The sequence below is a fragment of the Panthera uncia genome, chromosome F2, assembly GCF_023721935.1.
Source record: "Panthera uncia isolate 11264 chromosome F2, Puncia_PCG_1.0, whole genome shotgun sequence".
Classification (NCBI taxonomy): Eukaryota; Metazoa; Chordata; class Mammalia; order Carnivora; family Felidae; genus Panthera; species Panthera uncia.
The window spans coordinates 77,975,759-77,995,826 of NC_064812.1; the positions used below are offsets into that span (position 1 = coordinate 77,975,759).

The window sequence follows — 20,068 nt, forward strand, 5'->3', positions numbered from 1 at the left end:
TTAGGCTTTTCAGCGGGTGAAGAAGAACAGATTGCATCTGTGTGTCCTGTCTTCTCTGCTCCACTCTCAAAAAATGGATGTGAAATATGGCCATTGTGTGCCTCCTTATCCTTTGTGACAGAAATTGCTGAATAAGGATGATTTCTCCATCTCTTTAATTGAACATGCTTTAGTTTTTACATATATGAAAATAAGATGAGTTATTATCCTTCAGTGATGGCACATATTTAAATGAGTAGACAAACTTGGAAGCTGTTGGCTTTGTAAAACAAATTAAAAAGAGAAATGAGATCCCCTCAATGGACTTCTTCCTCTGGAAAGGGTGTTATTGATGGATGATGTAGACTAAGTGTTTAATTGAGCTTATTGAGTGATGAATGTGTGTGTTGGGGGAGCATTTTATGTTTAATAAATTTATAGTACTAAGCAGACTCATACAAATATCTATTCATCCTCAGACAAGATCACTGAGTATTTTAAAAAAGGGAAAAGTACCCTGGTACGACAAAAACGTTCTGTACAAACTTCCAACATATGTTTATGTGTCAGTAGCTTTGCATTTATTGCTAGAGATAACCCCCCAAAACCATATTATTGATGTCTGAACCTTCTGGATGATAGCCTTCACTATGTACTCAATGGATCTTCCATTTGGATGGATAAATGCCATTTTCCTGGTATCCCCAAAATGGTCCAGTTCCGTTAAGAGGGCCTAACATCCAACAACTGGGTAAATGGGTTGTGCTTATTTAATGCCATGTCGTGTAATTGTCCTTGGCTTTAGCTAGGTTGTCTTCAATATGAATATTTTCCTACTCCTTCACGAAATGTGAACGCATTCTGAATGACTCACAGAAAAGGGGTGCAAAACTTACATATGATCGTCTGATGATTTTTTTAATGGGAATTCAGAGGTATAACAATGTGCAGAAGTATCTTTCATTTGGATAGATGGCTTTAGTGTTTAAATTCATGCTGCTTTAGGGGCGCCTGGGTGGCTCAGTCGGTTGAGCGTCTGACTTTGGCTCGGGTCAAGATCTCTCAGTTGGTGAGTTCAAGCCCCATGTTGGTCTCTGTGCTGACAGCTCAGAGCCTGGAGCCTGCTTTGGATTCCGTGTCTCCCTCTCTCTTCCCCGCTCATGCTGTGTCTCTCTCTGTCTCTCAAAGATGAATAAACATTAACAAAAAAATTAAAGGGGTGCCTGGGTGGCTTGGTCGGTTGGGCGTCCGACTTCGGCTCAGGTCATGATCTCGCGGTCCGTGAGCTCGAGCCCCGCGTCGGGCTCTGTGCTGACGGCTCAGAGCCTGGAGCCTGCTTCAGATTCTGTGTCTCCCTCTCTCCCTGCTCCTCCCCTGTTCATGCTCTGTCTCTCCCTGTCTCAAAAATAAATAAACGTTAAAAAAAAATTAAAGTCATGCTGCCTTGGAAAGCAGGACATTTAAACCTCCTTCCTTTCTATCATGTCTTGACTTGAAACCTGTGTTTAGGATACAGTCTCAGAAATGGGAAGGGACAACTAGGATTTAAACTAAAATGTTCTGGATTATTAAGATAATTTTAGAAGTTAACAAGTCGATATACACGAGCCATATTTATAAGTTCCTATATGTTCAGTCTTGTTAAGTGTTTGAGACATGATTGGGGTTAAATAACATGTGTGTAAAATGTGCATTTCCAGCCATTCATTGGATTTGGAAGATGATACTCGACTTAACTTGTTTGACGATGGGACACTCATGATCCGAAACACCCGTGAGTCGGACCAAGGTGAATATCAGTGCATGGCCAGAAACTCAGCCGGGGAAGTCAAGACCCAGCATGCTATGCTCAGATACTCCAGTCCTCCAGGTACGGCTTTTCTTCCTGAGGGAACTTGGGGTAAATGCCTCAGTTCTCCATCAGTTATTTGCACTAGAAAATGACTTATGTTGCTTCTTTAAAGGATGGACTGCTTAAAAGTGAAACTGTTGCCATTTTCTATCACTTTCTAGTCTTTTACAGAAATTGTTTTTTTTCTCTTCAAGTTTTTTTTTAAATTTCCTGCCTCCGTTCTCTTCTCTCGTAGTCACCACAGGTGCTGTGCCAAGACTGCTGTTCTCCTTTTGATGACCTATCCGGCCTCCTCAGAAGACGACCCGCCCTCCTCAGACAGAGGGACTCAGTGGTACCTAGGCAGGGCTATCATCCTTTCTAACAAACGTTCAGTTATTCATTCATAATTAATTACCCACCACATTATTTACTGAATGCCTACTGAGCTTGCTGTCGAAGATTCTATGGTCGACAGCCTATGCTCCTTTAACTTTCCAGGAGCTTTGCTTTGCCCTGATGTCAGTGGCCCGTGTAAACCAGCCACAGTGCCTGTGACAAATTTGTAGTAATATCATTTTGAGAGAGCTGACGGAAAGAGTGACACTGTTTCCTCAGCCCTTACCGAGTCGATAGTCTATCAGGCGATAGATTGGGCGATTAGCCATAATTCAACAAAATGGCAGGTTTTATGACAGGTAAGGAAAGGGGCTAGGAGGATAAAGGGGAGTTCGCTGTGCGCTGGCAAATGTGTAAGCGCTGGCTCTGGGGGCGAGGGAGCAGCCCTGAGGTGCAACATTTGCCGACGATTGACGAGACACCGATGAATTCGGAGCTGAGACGAGATGGAGCAGAAATGCTACTGGTAGCATAGCATTTCTACCCTGCAGACGCAGATGTAGACCATCTCAGAACTCCAGATAATAGCAAAATGTGAAACAATGAGAAGTGGTAAACGTCAGCATTGATCTTTGACGTTCAGGAGGTTTATTTAGTTGTAAGTTTAGGTCTCTTGATTTTTTAACAATGGCTGTGCTTCACAAGCAGCTTGAAAGATTCCCCAAATTTGATAACCGGCCCTCTAGAGCGGGCTGCCGCACAACCCTGTCAGAGGAAGAGCCCTGGGAGCCGACTTGGAGATCTGTGTTCGTTCAAGAAAGGATTTCCCAGGGCCCGTGACCTAGAAGCCGAAGGCAAGAAGTAGGAAACAGCCAGATAAAGAGGACTGAAACCTCATCGTAGGAGAAGGGGCAGTAAAGGTAGACAGAGCAGGGCACATTCAAGACTGGATGCCTCGAGGGTACAGATGCAGAGTTGGGGATTCCTTGAGATTTGGGGGGCTGTAAGGCAGAGCTGAATCGTTCATTACTGTACTCAAAGTGTGACCAAAATTAGATTGCTCTTTTAAAATGGTCGCCCAGGCTGCAGTTTGGAGAACAAGCAGGAGGACAGAGTAAGGTGAGGGGCGGGCAGGCTGTGGCAATGCTGCACAGGAGAGCAGTGACGTTGGATGGGGCAGTGACAGAGGGAGTAGAGAAAACGCCACTGAACTAAGAGTTACTCCGGCAGAATTGAGGCATTTGAGTCAGAGATTGACTGGATTCGGGAATTCCCTACGGAGTTCTTCGGTACTTTCTCATCAGCACACCCACTAGCTCTTTCCAAAGCATCATCCACTTTGCCCTCTAGGTCAAGCCTGACTCTGCGCACGGGAGTATTCCTACTTTGACTTCTGGGCACTGCTTTCTCCTGATCCTTTTCTAAGGTCCTCTCCTTCTTAAAGACTTCAGCCTGCCTTGACCGTGTTGTTCCCCACACCCTCCAACACCCACCCTTCCTCCAGTTGGCCTGCCCTAACCACATTTCTTCCTCTTCTGTTGAACCCTCCTTGACTTTTGAAGCAATTCCCAAACATCAAACTTGAGTAATTTCTGTCCATTTCACAGATTCTATTGCTGGTATCTTTCCTGAGATTTGGATTGATCTCACTCACCACCGCCTTTGTGCTCATCTTCACATGTAAATTTTTTACGTCGCTCAAACACTTTCGCCTGCACTTCATCTCACGTTTGCCATCACCGTTGATGTTATTAACATCCTCCTAAAACTTCAGATTCAGCCTCCACTGCTATCTTTTCTTGATCAAGTCTCTAGAAATTTGGTTCCACGATGTATCGGATTATCTTCCTTTTCATTTTCACTGCCATTGATTTGCTCCAACAACCTTTTGTATCTCAATTGTTATAATACCTCTTTCCATTTTTCTACAGCCCTTTACACCTTAGTGCAATATAATGATTTCCAAGGTATGTTGTAGTTCTTCAGACTATGTGGCTTGTTTTCTGTTCTCGTAGCTGAAGCATAAGCTTACAAGGACGGGAGTATGTCTTGTGCATCTTTTCAACATCTAGAACATTTTATCCATCTTAAGGCCTGCAATATTGTGAAAATTAAATCTTGATTGTTGAATTAGATTAAACGCATTTATCTCTGTTCTTCATGGTATATTTATCTCAGAAATTAAGGAGCCCCCCCAATTGGACCCAATAATTAGGCATTTTTAACACCCTACTAAGTCTTTAATTTCTGCTTCAGATTTCTAGAAAAGATGACACTCTTAAGAATCGATGAGCGGAACACCCTATATGGAAGTCTAAGTTTTGTATTTACAAGAATACTTACTATCGTATTATGTTTGGCTGAAAGTGTCAGAAAATTTGATGAGACATGACTTGAACACACACAGTGTGTGTGTGTGTGTGTGTGTGTGTGTGTGTGTGTGTGTGGTTTATTCAGGTGCCACAAGCAGTGTGGGAGTCTGGACCGAGCTGCCACATTAGCCCAGTGCTCCAATGAGATCTTTCTATTCTTTAGTCCTTTGCACATAGACCTTTTTCTCCCCTCATAATTGTCACCTGTTGGTACGAAGTTGGCTCCTGTAACCCAAAACTCATGACCAAATGCCAGGCAGCAAACAGAAGGAGCAATGACTGACTAAACCACTCTTTTATCTGGGAAGGAAACTCGTCCAGTGACATGTGTCTACACCGTGCTGGCAGAAGAGTGTCACACAGATACCCTTAACTGCAAGAGAGTCTCAGAAGGGGATATTTTTCAATGGAACATTTGAGCAGTTAGCCCTGAAATAAAAAATAGGTGTGCCCCAGCAGTGTCTATGATACATCCTGGCGTACAGGGAAACGGTCTTTAAAAAAAAATTACATGTTTATATCAAATCCGGATTTCAGATCTAGACATTTTAGGGGCACCTGGGTGGCTCAGTTGGTTTCAGCTCTCGATTTCAGCTCAAGTCATGATCTCCAGGTCCGTGATGAGCGTGGAGCTTGCTTGGGATTCCCTCGCAACGTCTCCCTCTGCCCCTCCCCCACTTGAATGCATGCACACACACGAGTGCTTTCTCTCTCTCTCTCTCTCAAAAAAAGATCCAGATATTTTAGTTTTAATTATTTGAGAATATGTATGTATATAATATTTTAGTATAGAGTCATTTTGAAAATGACAAACACGTAAAAACCACAGTGTAGAATAAATAACCCTCAACTGCTACTGGCTGTATTTTGTTTTGTTTTTCTCTTTGCTTTAGCCAAGCCTAGTTTTATAATCCAGCCCCAGGACACAGAGGTTTTCGTTGGCACGAGCACAACTTTGGAATGTATGGCCACGGGCCACCCACACCCCCATGTTACTTGGACGAGGGGCAGCGGAGAGGCCCTGGATGGATCCAGGCACCTGGCTACTTCCGGAGGACTCTACTTGCAAAATGTCACCCTGCAGGACCACGGTCGATTTACCTGTCACGCCGACAATAATCAAGGCTCTGTCCAAGCCACAGCGAACATAATTGTACAAGGTACGGGAGCAGGAGGTCGGGATTGAAATGTTCATGCTGCCACACTCAGAAAATTATTTTTCAACTTAAAAAAAGAATGTCGTGTACATCGGTGAAGAGATTTTTGTATTCGCCATGTCGTTTTTGACATAATAGACTTTTCAAAACTAATCGGCTTCACATTAAAACTTGCCTTTATTTTTACTTCAGTCTTTATCCCCATGCTGTAATCAACCGTTAGCCACAAAGGAGATGAAGTCATTCATCTGGCAGCAAACTGTCAAAAGATATTTGTGCTTCAGTATACTGTACAGACGTAGGAAAGACGCTTTAGATATGGAAGTGGAAATTCTGTGTCCTATGTTCATAGTCGCTTACCAAGCTGTCTACTCGGCATAGCTCGGGAATGCGCTGACGGCTCTTATGAGCCTGGGCTGTGTAACTAAAGCAAGAATAAAACTATTCTGAGCACCACAAGTAGTTTATATGCATGGGCAGGCAATCCTGTTGTAAAGAACGTTGTGCTTTCGTGCTATGCTTTTGTGATTAACCTGGGCTGCCCCTCCCTTTCTGTTGTGCTGGTTGTGTGTGCGGGTGTAGGTACAGGTGCACGTGTGCTCACATACGCACTCGACACTCCTTGTGGGCTTAGAGGTGTAGTAAACAGAACAGAAGTCTTACTTGAACGATGTCAGATGTCCCATTCTATCCAAAACTGCTTTTTATCGGCTGACAGTGATACCTTTCGAGGGCTTCCTAGAGCCACGAACAGTATAGTTAAGAAGTTACGTTATTTTACTTAACACACTTGCATAAGGTGTTATCTGTCCAAAAACCAGACCCTGGGAAACATGGAACAAAAACTCATGTTTAGGAACAGGAGTCGGGCGACTTCGGGACGGTGAATGCTGGCTGCTGGGGAGCAGTGCGAGTGGCCCTCTGGAAGGTTCAGCACTTCACCCGTCCTGCGTTTCCGGCATTCAGTAAATGTTTGCCAAATTGCTTTTGCTTACCATCAGCTCTTTAAGTAGCAAAAGATCAATAACTTCTTGTTCCCATTCGTATGTCTGAGGAAAGAATTGCGTTCCCCCTAGAAATGTTAATACCATGGAAAAACATTTTCTATACTCTAAAAAAGGTGTAGAAATGAAATTTTTTCGTGAAGTCCTGGGTAACTCCTGGGGGAAATTACTTTTAAAGGACCCAAACATTATTTTTAGGCTTTCCACGTGTCCGGGTTGAAAACTGCTTGCAAAGAAATAGTATTTGGGTTTTTTTCTTGCCTTATTTTGTATCTAAGGTCTGGTGTTTAGAAGCATAACACCTAATGAGGCATTTACACTCTGACAGGCTCCTTTCTAGTCCTTTGTGTCTCAGCTTCTTGCATTTAGTTTCTACTTCTGTTGTTTCATCTGGATCAGTTGACGTCTCACCAAACTCTGACGTTTATGGTGCTGTTCATTTCTCATACTACAATACGCTAACGATTTCTTTTTACCAGGCAGTTTGCACTGAAATTGCCACCTGCTTGTCTTTTGTCCCAACTGTGTAGTTGGGTTACTTGTAGGTCCCTGTGTCGAGATTTTTAATCGGTCTTGAAATGGTCCGTTAATCGTTCAATACATTTACAAAAGAGGCTTCTTTTATTCGCCTAGTGCACAGACTAAATATTTTAAGATGTACCCCTTTGTGTCATCTTAACAGATGTTCTATCAATTTTCTTTAGTTCTTTCAATGTCCATCTAAGCCAAGAATACAATGGCCCACAGATTAATTTCCTTCCCCAGACTGGCTGAACAAATAATAAAATGAAAAAGAAAAAGCCTCAATGGAAGGAGTGAATCACAGTATGGGCCACTTAGGTGAAAAAGCCTATAGTTCCCAACAGTGTAAACAAAAATGCTTTTTTGTATGAGGCATCATGGTCACGGATTTTGTAAAATCCACCAGAAGGGTGACTTTTAAGAAAATGGCAGAACGCTTCGCCTAAGCATGTGGGGGTTTAGCATCGGAGCTGGGACTGTTGGCCACCATTGTTAGTTAAGTAGAAGGCCCAGAAATGTGAACTCCATATCCTTGTTCAGTTACTACAGCCTGCACTGCCTCCCTTTGTGATGTTTAGCTCTTCTGAGTTTTCTCCCCATTAGATCTCAAAATTTCTTCATTGATCTAGCGAGTTGGCCATTTTCATGTGAGGAACAAGCATAAAATGATCATTTATTTATGTTTTTCCTAATTTCTGGTAGGATGTGGTCTCTGGGAATTAAAAATATTATTTTCCATGAAACCATATGAAATACGCTTTTCACCCAGACTTGGCTAGAGTTTTGTTACTACTAAAAAGTCGAAGTCAAATTTCCCAACATTTGTGCCTTGACCAAATGACTTGCTATAACCCCTCCCTACTTTTGCTTTATAGCTCTTCTACAGTGTCACAAATCGATTTTTTAATGTAGAAATATTTTTGTTCATTTCAAGTTATCCCTAGCAATTTTAAAAGTTAGTGTAATGTTCCAAAAAGAACATCAGGCTAGGGGTTGAGTGGACTAAATTTTCATCATGTCTCTGAGAGTTACTGAGTTCAACCTCCCCCAGCCTGGATTTCTTCATCTGTAGGACATGGAACCTAAGACTGCTGATCTGTGGACTGTTTTCTAGCTTGACTTTTCTAAGATTCTATTGCAAGCATCTTGCAAGCGATCCTGAGGGCTTTCATAAATTTTCATGACCTTGGAATTTATCTTTTCCCATTGTTCAGCCTAGTGCCTTACTTAGAACTGAAGACTTTTAAAAATCTTTATTACTTACACAAAACGTGAAAGCTGAAACATATATACCTTGCCTAACATTATTTATTTCATCATGTTTCTTGTAAATCCAGATGGTAAGGAAGGGCAAGGAGGGGGTGAGTACAAAGATCTAACAGCGAGGAGAAGTGGTCAGGTCATCTCAGAAAGTTGTTTGAAAATCTTCTCCCTTAGGGATTACTGGAGATCATTGTGCCCTTGAGTGGCCAAATAGATCTATTTTGCATATTAATAAAAGTCATGAACAGATTCTATAACTGTACATGCAGCTATTAGCTATTTAAACAAATTCAACTGCAAAAGATCTGAACACTTGGAAATCTTGGAACTTTGACTTAAATGTGACTTTTTCAAAGCGATCGTATCATGTGTTACAGGAAGCATTTTTTCCCTGAGATTAACAGAATGACTTGTTTCAAATTTCATCATGTTTATGAAAGTTCGGAGGAAACAATTTTGTTAATGGTTCAAATACAATCCGTAGTTTTATATAGGTCTATCACAGTTAATAAACAACACGTGAAGCAGATTCCATAAGATTTAGAAATACTTCCTTCCTATTAACTACCACTTTTCTGCCTCGCAAACCAGGTATGTGTATTTCTGGTTTCTTTACAAGTAGGCACAGACATACGCAAACACCTACATACTCTTAGTAGCTTTTGTGTAAATAACTGGAAACAAATTCCAGTTAAGCAACTTATTTATTTGAGAGAGAGAAATTGTGCGTGTGCGCACACGTGCGTGCGTCTGAGCAAGGGAGGGGGAGAGGGAGAGAGAGAATCTTAAGCAGGCCCCATGCTCGGTGCAGAACCCTGTGCGGGGCTTGATCTTACAACCACCGTGAGATCGTGACCTGAGCCAAAATCAAGAGTCCAAAGCTTTACATACTGAGCCACCCCGGTGCCCCAAGCAACATATTTAAACCTATTTCCTTTTTTTCCCCTCTTGGTATTAAAAATTTATAGAGTAGTTTTTAACTTTGATGTACTTTTTCATTCTCTTTAGCTCCTCCACAATTCACAAGAATTCCCAAGGATCAAATGGTGCTAGAAGGACATTCTGTAGAATTTCTCTGTGAGGCTGAAGGCAACCCACCTCCAATAATTGCCTGGACCAAAGCAGGTATTAGCATAACCACAAGTATTGTGGGAAGAAAGAAATGTCTTCTTTTATGAGAGAATGAAAGACAGTTTAAACTAATTATTATAGGTACATCTCCGGATTAAATAGGTCATCATAATTTTTCGTAAGTGTTAAGTTTCAACATTTGAACGTGTGGCTTTCCTTAGATAATCCTCTCTGGGCCTCAGTTCCCTGATTTTTTTTTTCTCCTCACACTCACCTCCTCTCTAGCAACCATCAGTTTGCTTAGTTTCTTGATTTTAAGATGAAATTATTGGACAGTTCAGTGGTTTTAAATATTTTTTAAAGTGGCAGAATTCTCTTTGAGTACGAAATGAAACTGTTAAGTGCAGTGAAACCAACCCTAAGTGAAACTCTAGCATATGAAGTGGCTAAAAGTGAGCTGCTGTCTTTTAAGTGTGGGGTGGGTGTGGGGTGCCTCTGCGGGGGCCCGCACTTCTGGTGATCCCTGGGGCATTAGACAACAAGGCCTACAGTCTCTGAGATGAGAGCTCCTCCAAGATTTTGCCCGTCTTGGAATTACTTTCATATTAGTTCAGGTGACCAGGTTAAATTCTAAACACGTCAACATTTGTGAATTGCTTTTGGCTAAAAGTTTTGCCCTCATCTTTACAAGAGTAGAGTGGGTAGGAGGTGAACTGCGAAGGGGCAAAGCCAAGATTCACGTCTCCCTCCTTTTCTTTACGAGTTGCACGGCCTTGGGTACATACGTTAACTATGTTTTTTTTTGCCCAGAGTCCTCTCATCCATATGCTGGGAGTGATTGAAGATATTGCCGAAGGCACAGGGTGGTTGTGGGGATGGTTTTGAATGGATTTATGCTTATAAACATATAGAAGAGTATTTGGCTCATTTGTGTCCATAGTAAAGGTTCACTGTTATTTTTCCCTGTAGAGCAAAACACTTCATAAGATACAGATTGTCACTGAAATAGTTGAGAATGGAAACCCATTAACTTGTTAGTGGCCGCAAGGAGTGTAAACTCAGTATTAAGCTCAGGGGTGGTAAAGTGCAACGTTGGCCTGAAGTATGGCTGTGAGGGTTAGCAGCCCGAGTGTCACAAGTGCCACCATTCTCCAGATGCTGTCTCAGCACCTTAAATGTTATAATTCTATAATGTTGTCATAAGCTAGATATTGCACACACGTGTTGAAAATCATATTTAGGAAAAATCGTATTTTGGGGGAATCTAGGAATAAAAACTGTTGTTAAAAAATAAACAAATGCAGAACAATTCCTCTCCTAGCCAATTTTTGCCTTGTTTTCACTGCATTAAATAAAAAGTGGGAGGATGGGGGGGGGAGGGGGGTGCGGTGAAGAAATAGGCGTCTTGGGTTAGCCTGCGCAATACCTCTCATGCCCTCTTAGGAATTTTAGCTTTTATTCCAAGAGGAGTAGGAAGCCACTGTAAGCAAGGGTAATGTTGGAATAAGATTGGTTTTGAAATTTGCACCCTAACTGTGGAAAATATAACTGAGGAGCAAACGTGAAGGTGGAGGGATTTGCTACGGGGCTGATCAGTTTCTCCTTTTGGGAGCTGGTCAAGAGGGGCTGTCCAGATTCCAGGATGCAGTGGTAGGGGGCGTGGTCCCAATAGTGGGGTATGGAGGCTTTCTGGAGGAATCCCAACCTTTACCCAGCACCCGGCACAGTTCTAGCTGTCAGCTCTCTGAGCCATAACGATGGCGTGCAAAGTACTTTCTTTCTTTGCAGGGGGGCAGCTCCCTCAGGAAGGTCCACATACAGTTCTCTCCTCTGGCACTTTGAGAATTGACCACGCAGCACATCATGACCAAGGCCAATATGAGTGTCAGGCAGTCAGTCCATTGGGAGTGAAAAAAGCGTCTGTCCAGCTGACTGTAAAACCCAAAGGTAATGCGTGCTGTGATTGGGTCTACATACCTGAAGAGAGCGCCTCTGTATGTGTCTGATTTCACACATCCTCCGGAACCTTATTACTTAAGTATTTTTTAGTTTAGAAGATCTAAGAAAGGAGCACCTGGGTGGCTCAGTCGGTTAAGCGTCCGACTTCAGCTCAGGTCATGATCTCATGGTTGGTAAGTTTGAGCCCTGCATCAGGGTCTGTGCTGACAGCTCAGAGCCTGGAGCCTGCTTCAGATTCTGTGTCTCCCCCTCTCTCTGCCCCTTTCCCGCTCATGCTCTGTGTCTCTCTGTCTCAAAAATAAATAAAACATTTAAAAAAATTAAAAAAAAAATCTAAGAAATTGCAAATTTGATAACCTTCTTCTAATCAATTGTTAAAAAAAAAAAGACCTGAGGATTTAATTTCTATTAGTGGTAAGTATTAATATCATGTTTTCTTCCAAAAATATTATTTTGTGTTTTCTTATAACATTTTTTTGCAAAGCTAGTTACTTAGCTCTACCTTTGGCGACTAACTCACAGAAATATACATTTCTCATAGCCAATGAGCTGAACTGTGGTCTTAATATTGATGTCTCTTTTATTCTTAGGGTTATCGAGAATATACTGCAGACACTGTTTCAGAGTCATCATGAAATACAGTAGTTTGGTTTATCAAAAATAGTAATATTCTGGAATGAGGTTGGGTTATTGGTCCATAATTTATCATTAAATGACATGTTAAAAAAAAAAAAAAAGGAAAACTCAAGGCTTACATTTTAAAAGACAGGTCCAAAGTAAGAATGAAAAATCGTTGTTATTAAATACTGTGGAAATTTCTTTTTAGTTACTGGCTTATGTTGAAATGAAGGAACTCAGTTACTATGTGTATATATTATCTAAACTGTAGTTTACATTTAGATATAAGTTCCTGTCTTCACAAATTTGCTATAATTTGTTTTGATGTAACGGATCTAAATTCAGAGGTAACGCATATTTAGATAACGCTCATAAAACCTAGAGACAAAGGTTGTCTGGATGTAGCAATATAAATGTGAAAAGAAATATTAGTAAGTGTTGAAGTGTTCAATGATGCCGGAACATAGACATAAGATTACACGGAGCTAATATCTATGTATAATCTAGTATTCATTCCTTTCTCAAATGCTTATTATTATCTCTTTTTTTTTTTGATGGAAGTTGAGGTTCTATGAAGAGGTAAAAAGATACTAGGGAAGGTGTGCAAATGCTACGGAAATGCATGGGAAGATTTGAAAACGCTATTGAAAGGTGAAGGGAACTGCCATGCCCTTGGAAAACCCCATTTCTTTGGTTCGTTCTTTCTAAGAGGAAATGCCAAAAGCTGCTCTGTGGAATATTTAAAACTACTTTTGAGTTGGTTTTCAACAAATTCAACTATTTTAAGAATCAGAAGGTTTTTTACATTAATATCTTTTTAAAAAGGAGGACATATGTAATCAATGCACTGTAGTCTAATAAAATATAGCACGACAGTGCTGAAGTTAATGGTTTTAGTGTCATCCTTTTTTTGCCACATTGTTACATCCTTCCACGTCAATGACCTGCCTCCCATCGACCTTGTAGATCTCAATTTAGAAATACGCTCCTTCCCTAAGGAGGGTTCCTTTCCTCCACTCTGTAAGATATCATAAGATACCACTGTTGAAATTAATATTAGAATAGACCATTTAATCTAATAGGTGACCGATGTGGAGGAATTTGATAAATGTATCAAATATCCATAGCTAAGAAAGTATCATTAGCAACAGGCACAGATGTAGAAACACTACGAGCAAGTTTTTTAGTGAACAGAGAGCCCTGTGTATTGAACGTACACTATGTGAATAGAGTGGAGGAGAGGGCTGTAGGGAGGAAATGCTTGGGATGGTTGGTTGAGTTCGAATGTATCAGATCTTGACTATAGGCCATGGAACTTTCCAAATGTTGACCGTATCTATTATGTAGAATATTAATCAGCCTTAAGTGAATAGGCAAATGCTGGAGTAAAGAAACATTAAAAATAAGAAACCATTAGAACTATGGCTATAGTCAAGTGATATGTTAGGTGACCTGAATATCCATGACAATGGGAATGGAAGAATTAATGAATTCAAGTAAATGTATAACAAGTGGAACCATTTTATCTCTGAAATTATTAACAATATTTTTCCCCAATAACTACCCCTGAAAATATTTTGTAGACCCCGTTTTGTGTGTATTGAAGTGTTTCTCAAAGTGTGTTCGGTGGATTGCCAGTGGAGGAAATTTCCAAGACCCTTCCAGGGCGCTGTGGTTTAGGTTAAAACTCTTATAATATCAAGGTCTTATTTGCCTTTTCCACTTGGTTGACATTTGCACTGATGGTACCAAAATAATGGTGGGTAAAAGTGCTAGAGCCTTAGCATGGACCAAAGCAGTGGCACCAAACTCTACTAGTAATTTGTCTGTTCTTCACTTGCAGTGGGAAAAAGATAATAATTTTATTTAACAATGTTACTGATAGAACAGGAGGAAAGCACTACTTTTATTAAATCTTGGCCCTCTAGTAGATGTATGGTGAAAGAAATAGGCAAAAGAAGCTGTCAATTATCAAATTTTGCTATAGTATCAAATATGTTTCACAATGATGTGTTAAATATCTTAAAATATCCCTACATTTTTGGGGTGCCTGGATGGCTCAGTGGGTTGAGCATTGGACTTCAGCTCAGGTCATGATCTCATAGCCCCACGTCGGGCTCTCTACAACTCTGCAATCAACGAAGAGCCCACTTCTGCCCCTCTCTGCTCAGACTCTCTCTCTCTCTCTCTCACTCTCTCTCATAAATAAATAAAAAATAAATAAATAAATATCTTCAAAAAGTTTTTTCAAATAAATAAAATATCCCCACATTTTGCAAATACTTACCTTTGTGAGGTCATATTTTATTCATATACTTCAACTAAAATGTCTAATTGCAAGAGATTGAACTCAAAAGCAGTTTTCAAATATTGAGATTTGGGGAAGTGTTTACTTTTGGAAAATTAATTAATGGTCACAAAGATGTGTTATTTATCTGACTATTGTATGAGTTTATTTCTGCCATATTTGAATAAGTAAATAAATTTTGAAGTTCTCAGATTTAATTTCTACTATGGTGAACATGGCTGCATATAACCAACATAAATAAAAGCTCTTGGAGCTACTCCATAATTTTTAAGTGTCAAGTGTTCCTGAGATTCATAGGTGTTTGAGTTGCACTCATCTGTTGGATCTTCTTTGCCTGATTTCTAGATCTTTTCTTTTTCTTTTTAATCCCTTTAAACTTTGTTGCCACATCATTTTGCTAGCCTTTTTTATGTCTATCCTTTATGCCCCTTGCTGTGTTCTCAGTGGTGTGCGTTCCCTCCAGAGATGCTGCTAACCTTTAGTTATACAATAGTTTTATTTTTTCCACTAATATTTTGCTCAAGTATATGCAAATATATATAAACACTGGATGAAACTAGTAATTTTATAGAAACATATAATTAATGAAAAAGAATTCCGGAAGAGAGAGAAATATAAACAGAATATAGCAGGGAAGAAAAAATGTTGGCAGGGATCACAGCAGTGCAGATACACAGCTGTTACTCTGCAGCATGGCTGAATAGAATGTTAATTATTCTGAATATTAAACTTGCAAAAGAGTTCCCTCCAATAAGAGTATGTGGTTATGTGGTTTCCCAAGGAAAACCATCACATGTATAAATAACAAAAATTCTAATGCTGCTTAAGTGGTTTTAGGAGTTAGAAATTAATAAACACACTAAAAATATTCTTAGTAACACAAACATAAGCTTGAAAATAAAATCCTAAGAATTCATTAAAATATATCAAAGGAAAACTATCTTGTGTATCTATGCAAAAAATCTAGGAATGTAAATAAAGAAATATAATTTGAAATCATAAATAACCCAGTAGCACATGAAAAACATACTGGTCCATAATTAAGTGGGTTTTATTCCAGAAATTCAAAGAGAGTGCAATAATAGGAAAGCTATTAATATATTTTATCATATTAATGGATTCAAGAAGAAAAATCATGATTCTTTCCATAGATACTAAAAAGACACTTGATAAAATTCAGCATTTATTCTCATCAAAAACTGTTAGTTAACATAGGTCTGAATAGACATTTTTCCAACATGATAAAATAGATTTACATCCCTAGATTTTTGCATAGATAGACAAGGTAGTTTTCCTTTGATATATTTTAATGAATTTTTAGGATTTGTTATCAAACAACTCTTGCTTTACTGAACTCATTAGCCAGAATCCTGCTTAAGAGAAGAATGATATAAATATTTTCACTAAAGAAAGGATTTCTGCTGTCATTCTTTCATTTAATATAGATTTAGGGAGACAAATCATTACAGTTAGCCAAGAGACACAAGAAAGAATAACCAGGAAAACTCTGAAAAGGAACCATAATTAAGGAGGACTTATCACACTAGGTTATAAAATATATAATCAAGCTACAGAAATTAAAACAGTGCCTCGCTAGTACATTAAGCCAAAATATATAATCTACAGGTTGATTCCCATTCATATGGGGATGTCACATATGAAAAAGATGGCGTTTCCTTTGAGTGAAGAAAAGGTAACGACTCAATGAAACATTTGGGAATAACTGGGTAGACCTATGAAAAATAACACCGGGTACATATAACACACATTTTGTTCTGGAGATGTCTTCCCAGTCAGGAGGTGTGTGTGCCTGGCCCGTCTTGAGACCCGTGTCATGACCTCTTCCACACACAGCTTTGCTTGGTCTTTTCTGCTTTAGGTAGCCCTCCCTTCAGCTGTTTTGGTGGAGTGGGTTTTAGTGCTTCCTTAGTTTTACTGAAAAGGAAGCTTGTAGTTTTATAAACAAAACCAGCAATACATTTCTGTTTCTCGTCCTCCCTGTTTATTGATTTCTGAAGAAAAAATGGAACTGCCACCCTCGTGCTACCAGACCAAAAGTCTCCAATTCTTCTTTTCACTATTTGAATCTCACAGTGTATACACAGTTCTTTCCCTCGCCTTCTCTCCGTGCAGGCCCGGGCAGGTGACTCCACTAGGTTGGGCTGTCCGTCTGAGAGTAGGGACTGGGAAAGGGCAACGTTTAGTTTGTTTTTGTACACTTTCTTCTTCTTCATCTGTCAATTCTTCTTGCCTAGTGATGGCCCAGAAGGAACGGAAAGGAAGGGACAGTCTCACTGATGGGAAGCCGATGGCAAGGTGACCCTCTTTGATTTTGTTGCCGCCAGGTCTTGCCTGGTTATCAGGGTCCCCTGCGTGGCTAGCTCCCTAGCCTTATATGTATGTTATTCAGAGTCCATATTGAGGTTCCGCTACTACTCAGCTCCCGGGTACGGGAGAGCCAGCTCCAGCTTGTGGCCTCTTAGCCAATCTTCTTTCTTCTCACAGATGGTTATTCCGTAGCCTCTGCTGATACGGTTTCCTCACTCAATGGGTAGTCCCAGTGGTGGGATTACCGGTTAGAGAGAAAAGGCAGCTCACCTGTATCAATTAAACTAACATCAAGGTTCATAGAGTAGTTTTATGAAGCGGTAGAAGCCACAAGATGTTGGAATCAAATCTTCAAAGTGTTTCAAGAAAAATAACGGTAAATCTGGTATTGTATAACTATCAATCTTTCAAGTATGAGGGCTCAATAAAGATATTTTCACTAAACTGAGAATGTTTGCAACTATAATACTACTTTAAGGAAATTTCTAAAGGCTATACTTGCTAAAAAAAAAAAAAAGATCTCGAAAGAATGACTGACATCCAAAAAACAATGCAAAGGCGAACAAAGAAACTGCTGAACACGAAGGTAATATTAAAATATTTTCTGTATCAAATATTAATAATTATAATTGTTATAGTGTGGCACTGAATAACAATCACATAAATGAATACTACCTAACAATGGAATATCACTTAGGAGAGTGATTATTTAGAATTCAAGTAGTATAATATTCTTATATATCTGGCAAAATGTCAAGGGTAAGTCTCAAAAAATAAAAATACGATCGTAAGTTTCAGATCAGAAAGGTGAAAAAGATGAAGTTAGAAAGTCAACAAATTAATTTTTTAAGTAAAAGGTAGGAAAAGAGTAAAAAAAATCTGGCAGTTATTTTGCAGACAAATTCTATAAATGTTTTAAGATCAATTCAGTTTTATACCAACTCTTTACAAAGAATAGAACAGGTAGTATTTCCCAACTTTAACTAATAAAAGACATGAGAAAAAAATTCAGAATAATCTGTATACAAATATTGACCAACTGAATTCAATGACATTAATAGATTAATGGAGGACAAATTATGATTTTAACCAATGTAAATAAAACAATTTATCACCTATTATTAAGAAAAGATCTTAGCAATACAGAAATAAACAATTAAAATGTTTTCTACAAAAAAGCGTTTTGTGTATAATGTATATAACACTTTTGAAAATGACGTTTCTCAAGATAAAATGTTAGAATTGTTCCCTTTGGGAGTAGAAAGGAGATTACATTTACTCAACACTGTAATCGAAGGTCCTAGCCTGTGCAGAAAGAAAAGAAATAGAAACAAATGTTGTGGATTTAGAAAGAATGCATAACATTTTATTATTTATACGTAACAGGATTTTCCTCATACATAATTGAAAAACAATTACAAATATACTATCAGAAATACTAAGAATTTAGCAAGATCATTGGTTGATCTTAACAAGTAAAAATATTTTTCCTTTACATGTCAGCAATAAACAGAATACCTAATTTTAGTTTTAAAATGATACTTCTTTTTTAAATGTTTTATTTATTTTTGAGAGAGAGAGCATGAGCAGGGGAGGGGCAGAGAGAGAAGAGGACAGATGTGAAGTCGGCTCTGCACTGAGAGCCTGATCTGGACCTCGAGCTCATGGACCATGAGATCGTGACCTGAGCTGAAGTCAGATGCTCAACTGACTGAGCCACCCAGGCGCCCCTGAAATAATACTTCTTAAAATAGCAAGAAAGTATCAAGTAGTTAAAAATAAATGTAACAATATGCTATTTTTGACTATATGTACAGTACTGGACTGCGTCTCCCTAGAGCTTACTCGTCATGCTTAACTGAAACTTTATATACCCTTGGACTAGTAACTAACTAATAATTTATTAAGAAGGTGGATCATATGTTGCGTGTTTTTACTACAATAAAATGAAATTTAAAACAAACACATAAATCTACAAAAGATGTGCAACAACTTGTAGAAAAAAAGTTCTGTTGAAAGAAGTTGAAGAGGACAAATCCTACTGTACAGATGTTAGTCCTTCGGAGGTTGATTTATAGGTCAGTGCAATTGCAGTGAAAATCCTGGTGGGGGATGAAACATTGATTAAAATTGCATATGAAAGAGCAAGGAATACTCTAATAGCAAGATGTTATAAATCTATCGTAATTAACATATTATGTTATTGGTATAGGGATTGACAAATTGATCAGTGGAACAGAAAGGCAGACCTTATGTATTTATTTTTTATTTGAGAGAGAGAGAGCAGGAGCAGGGGTGAGGGGCAGAGGGAGAGAAAAGAATCTTAAGCAGGCACCATGCTCAGTCCGGAGCTGGATGGTGGACTTGATCCCATGACTGTGATATCATGACCTGAGCCGAAATCAAGAGTTGGACACTCAACTGACTGAGCCATTCACACACCCCAAGAAAGACCATATTAATTACAGTGGTGGTGCTGCTCACCTACAGAAAGTAGATCTCCTCAATAAATAGTGATAGACAAATGGTCTGACATCTTCACTTTACTCTATAGTCCAGAATCAATTCCAAATTTAAAAATAACTTTAATATTAAAAAGCAAATATATAATATTTCTGAATAAAAATAAGATTTTTATGGTAGTAGTACCGCAGAACTTTTAGAGCAAAATATAAAATCCACTATAAGAAAAGATTGATAAAGTCATCCACATTAAAATTTTTGTCTTCCATTCACCTTTAAAAAAAAGGAACAAAAGATATTTGCCACATCTATAACTGACAAATGGGTTTTTTTTATTATTTATAATATATGAAGACAGTGCTAGTTCAATAGCAAAAAAGGAAAGATAAATTAGCAAAAGGGGAGAGATAATGAGTACAGTTTGGAAAAAGTTGCATTTAATATGCTTGTTGGGACCGAATGTAGATGTCTTTGTGAGCATGAAGCTAAGTTGTGTTGTCTATGGTTGTGAATGAAGTCGTTTAGAACCAAGGGGATGTGTTGAGTGAGAAGATGAGAAGGCCAAGGATGGGAATTCCTCATAATGCAAAAGGAAGAAAAGCTGTGAATTATACCATTACAAATGGCCAGTATGACACAAAAACCCAGAGGAGAAAGGAATACCAGCAGCTAAGAATTATCTCCAAAAAGTGACCAAGTGGGTCAAAAGCTACAAAAAATTACTTTCAGTAAAGACTGATTTTTTTTTTAAGATTCTGAATTTAAGGACCTGAAGAACAACAATTTTCATGCAATCAAGGGAACCAAACCCTTCTCGGAGGTAAGCTTCAGAGTAAAGGGGATGGGGGAGGTGG

The 20,068-nt window shown here is 39.1% G+C and overlaps 1 protein-coding gene across 1 annotated transcript in view; it reads left to right on the top strand.

The window, feature by feature from the left end:
- PXDNL (peroxidasin like) overlaps positions 1 to 20,068 on the top strand; it is a 360,062-nt gene that overhangs the window by 245,902 nt on the left and 94,092 nt on the right. Inside the window, exons 9-12 of the mRNA XM_049633716.1 lie at positions 1,680 to 1,849; positions 5,415 to 5,681; positions 9,476 to 9,592; positions 11,327 to 11,485. Coding sequence (XP_049489673.1) covers positions 1,680 to 1,849; positions 5,415 to 5,681; positions 9,476 to 9,592; positions 11,327 to 11,485 — 713 coding nt within the window. The remainder of the gene's footprint in view (positions 1 to 1,679; positions 1,850 to 5,414; positions 5,682 to 9,475; positions 9,593 to 11,326; positions 11,486 to 20,068) is intronic.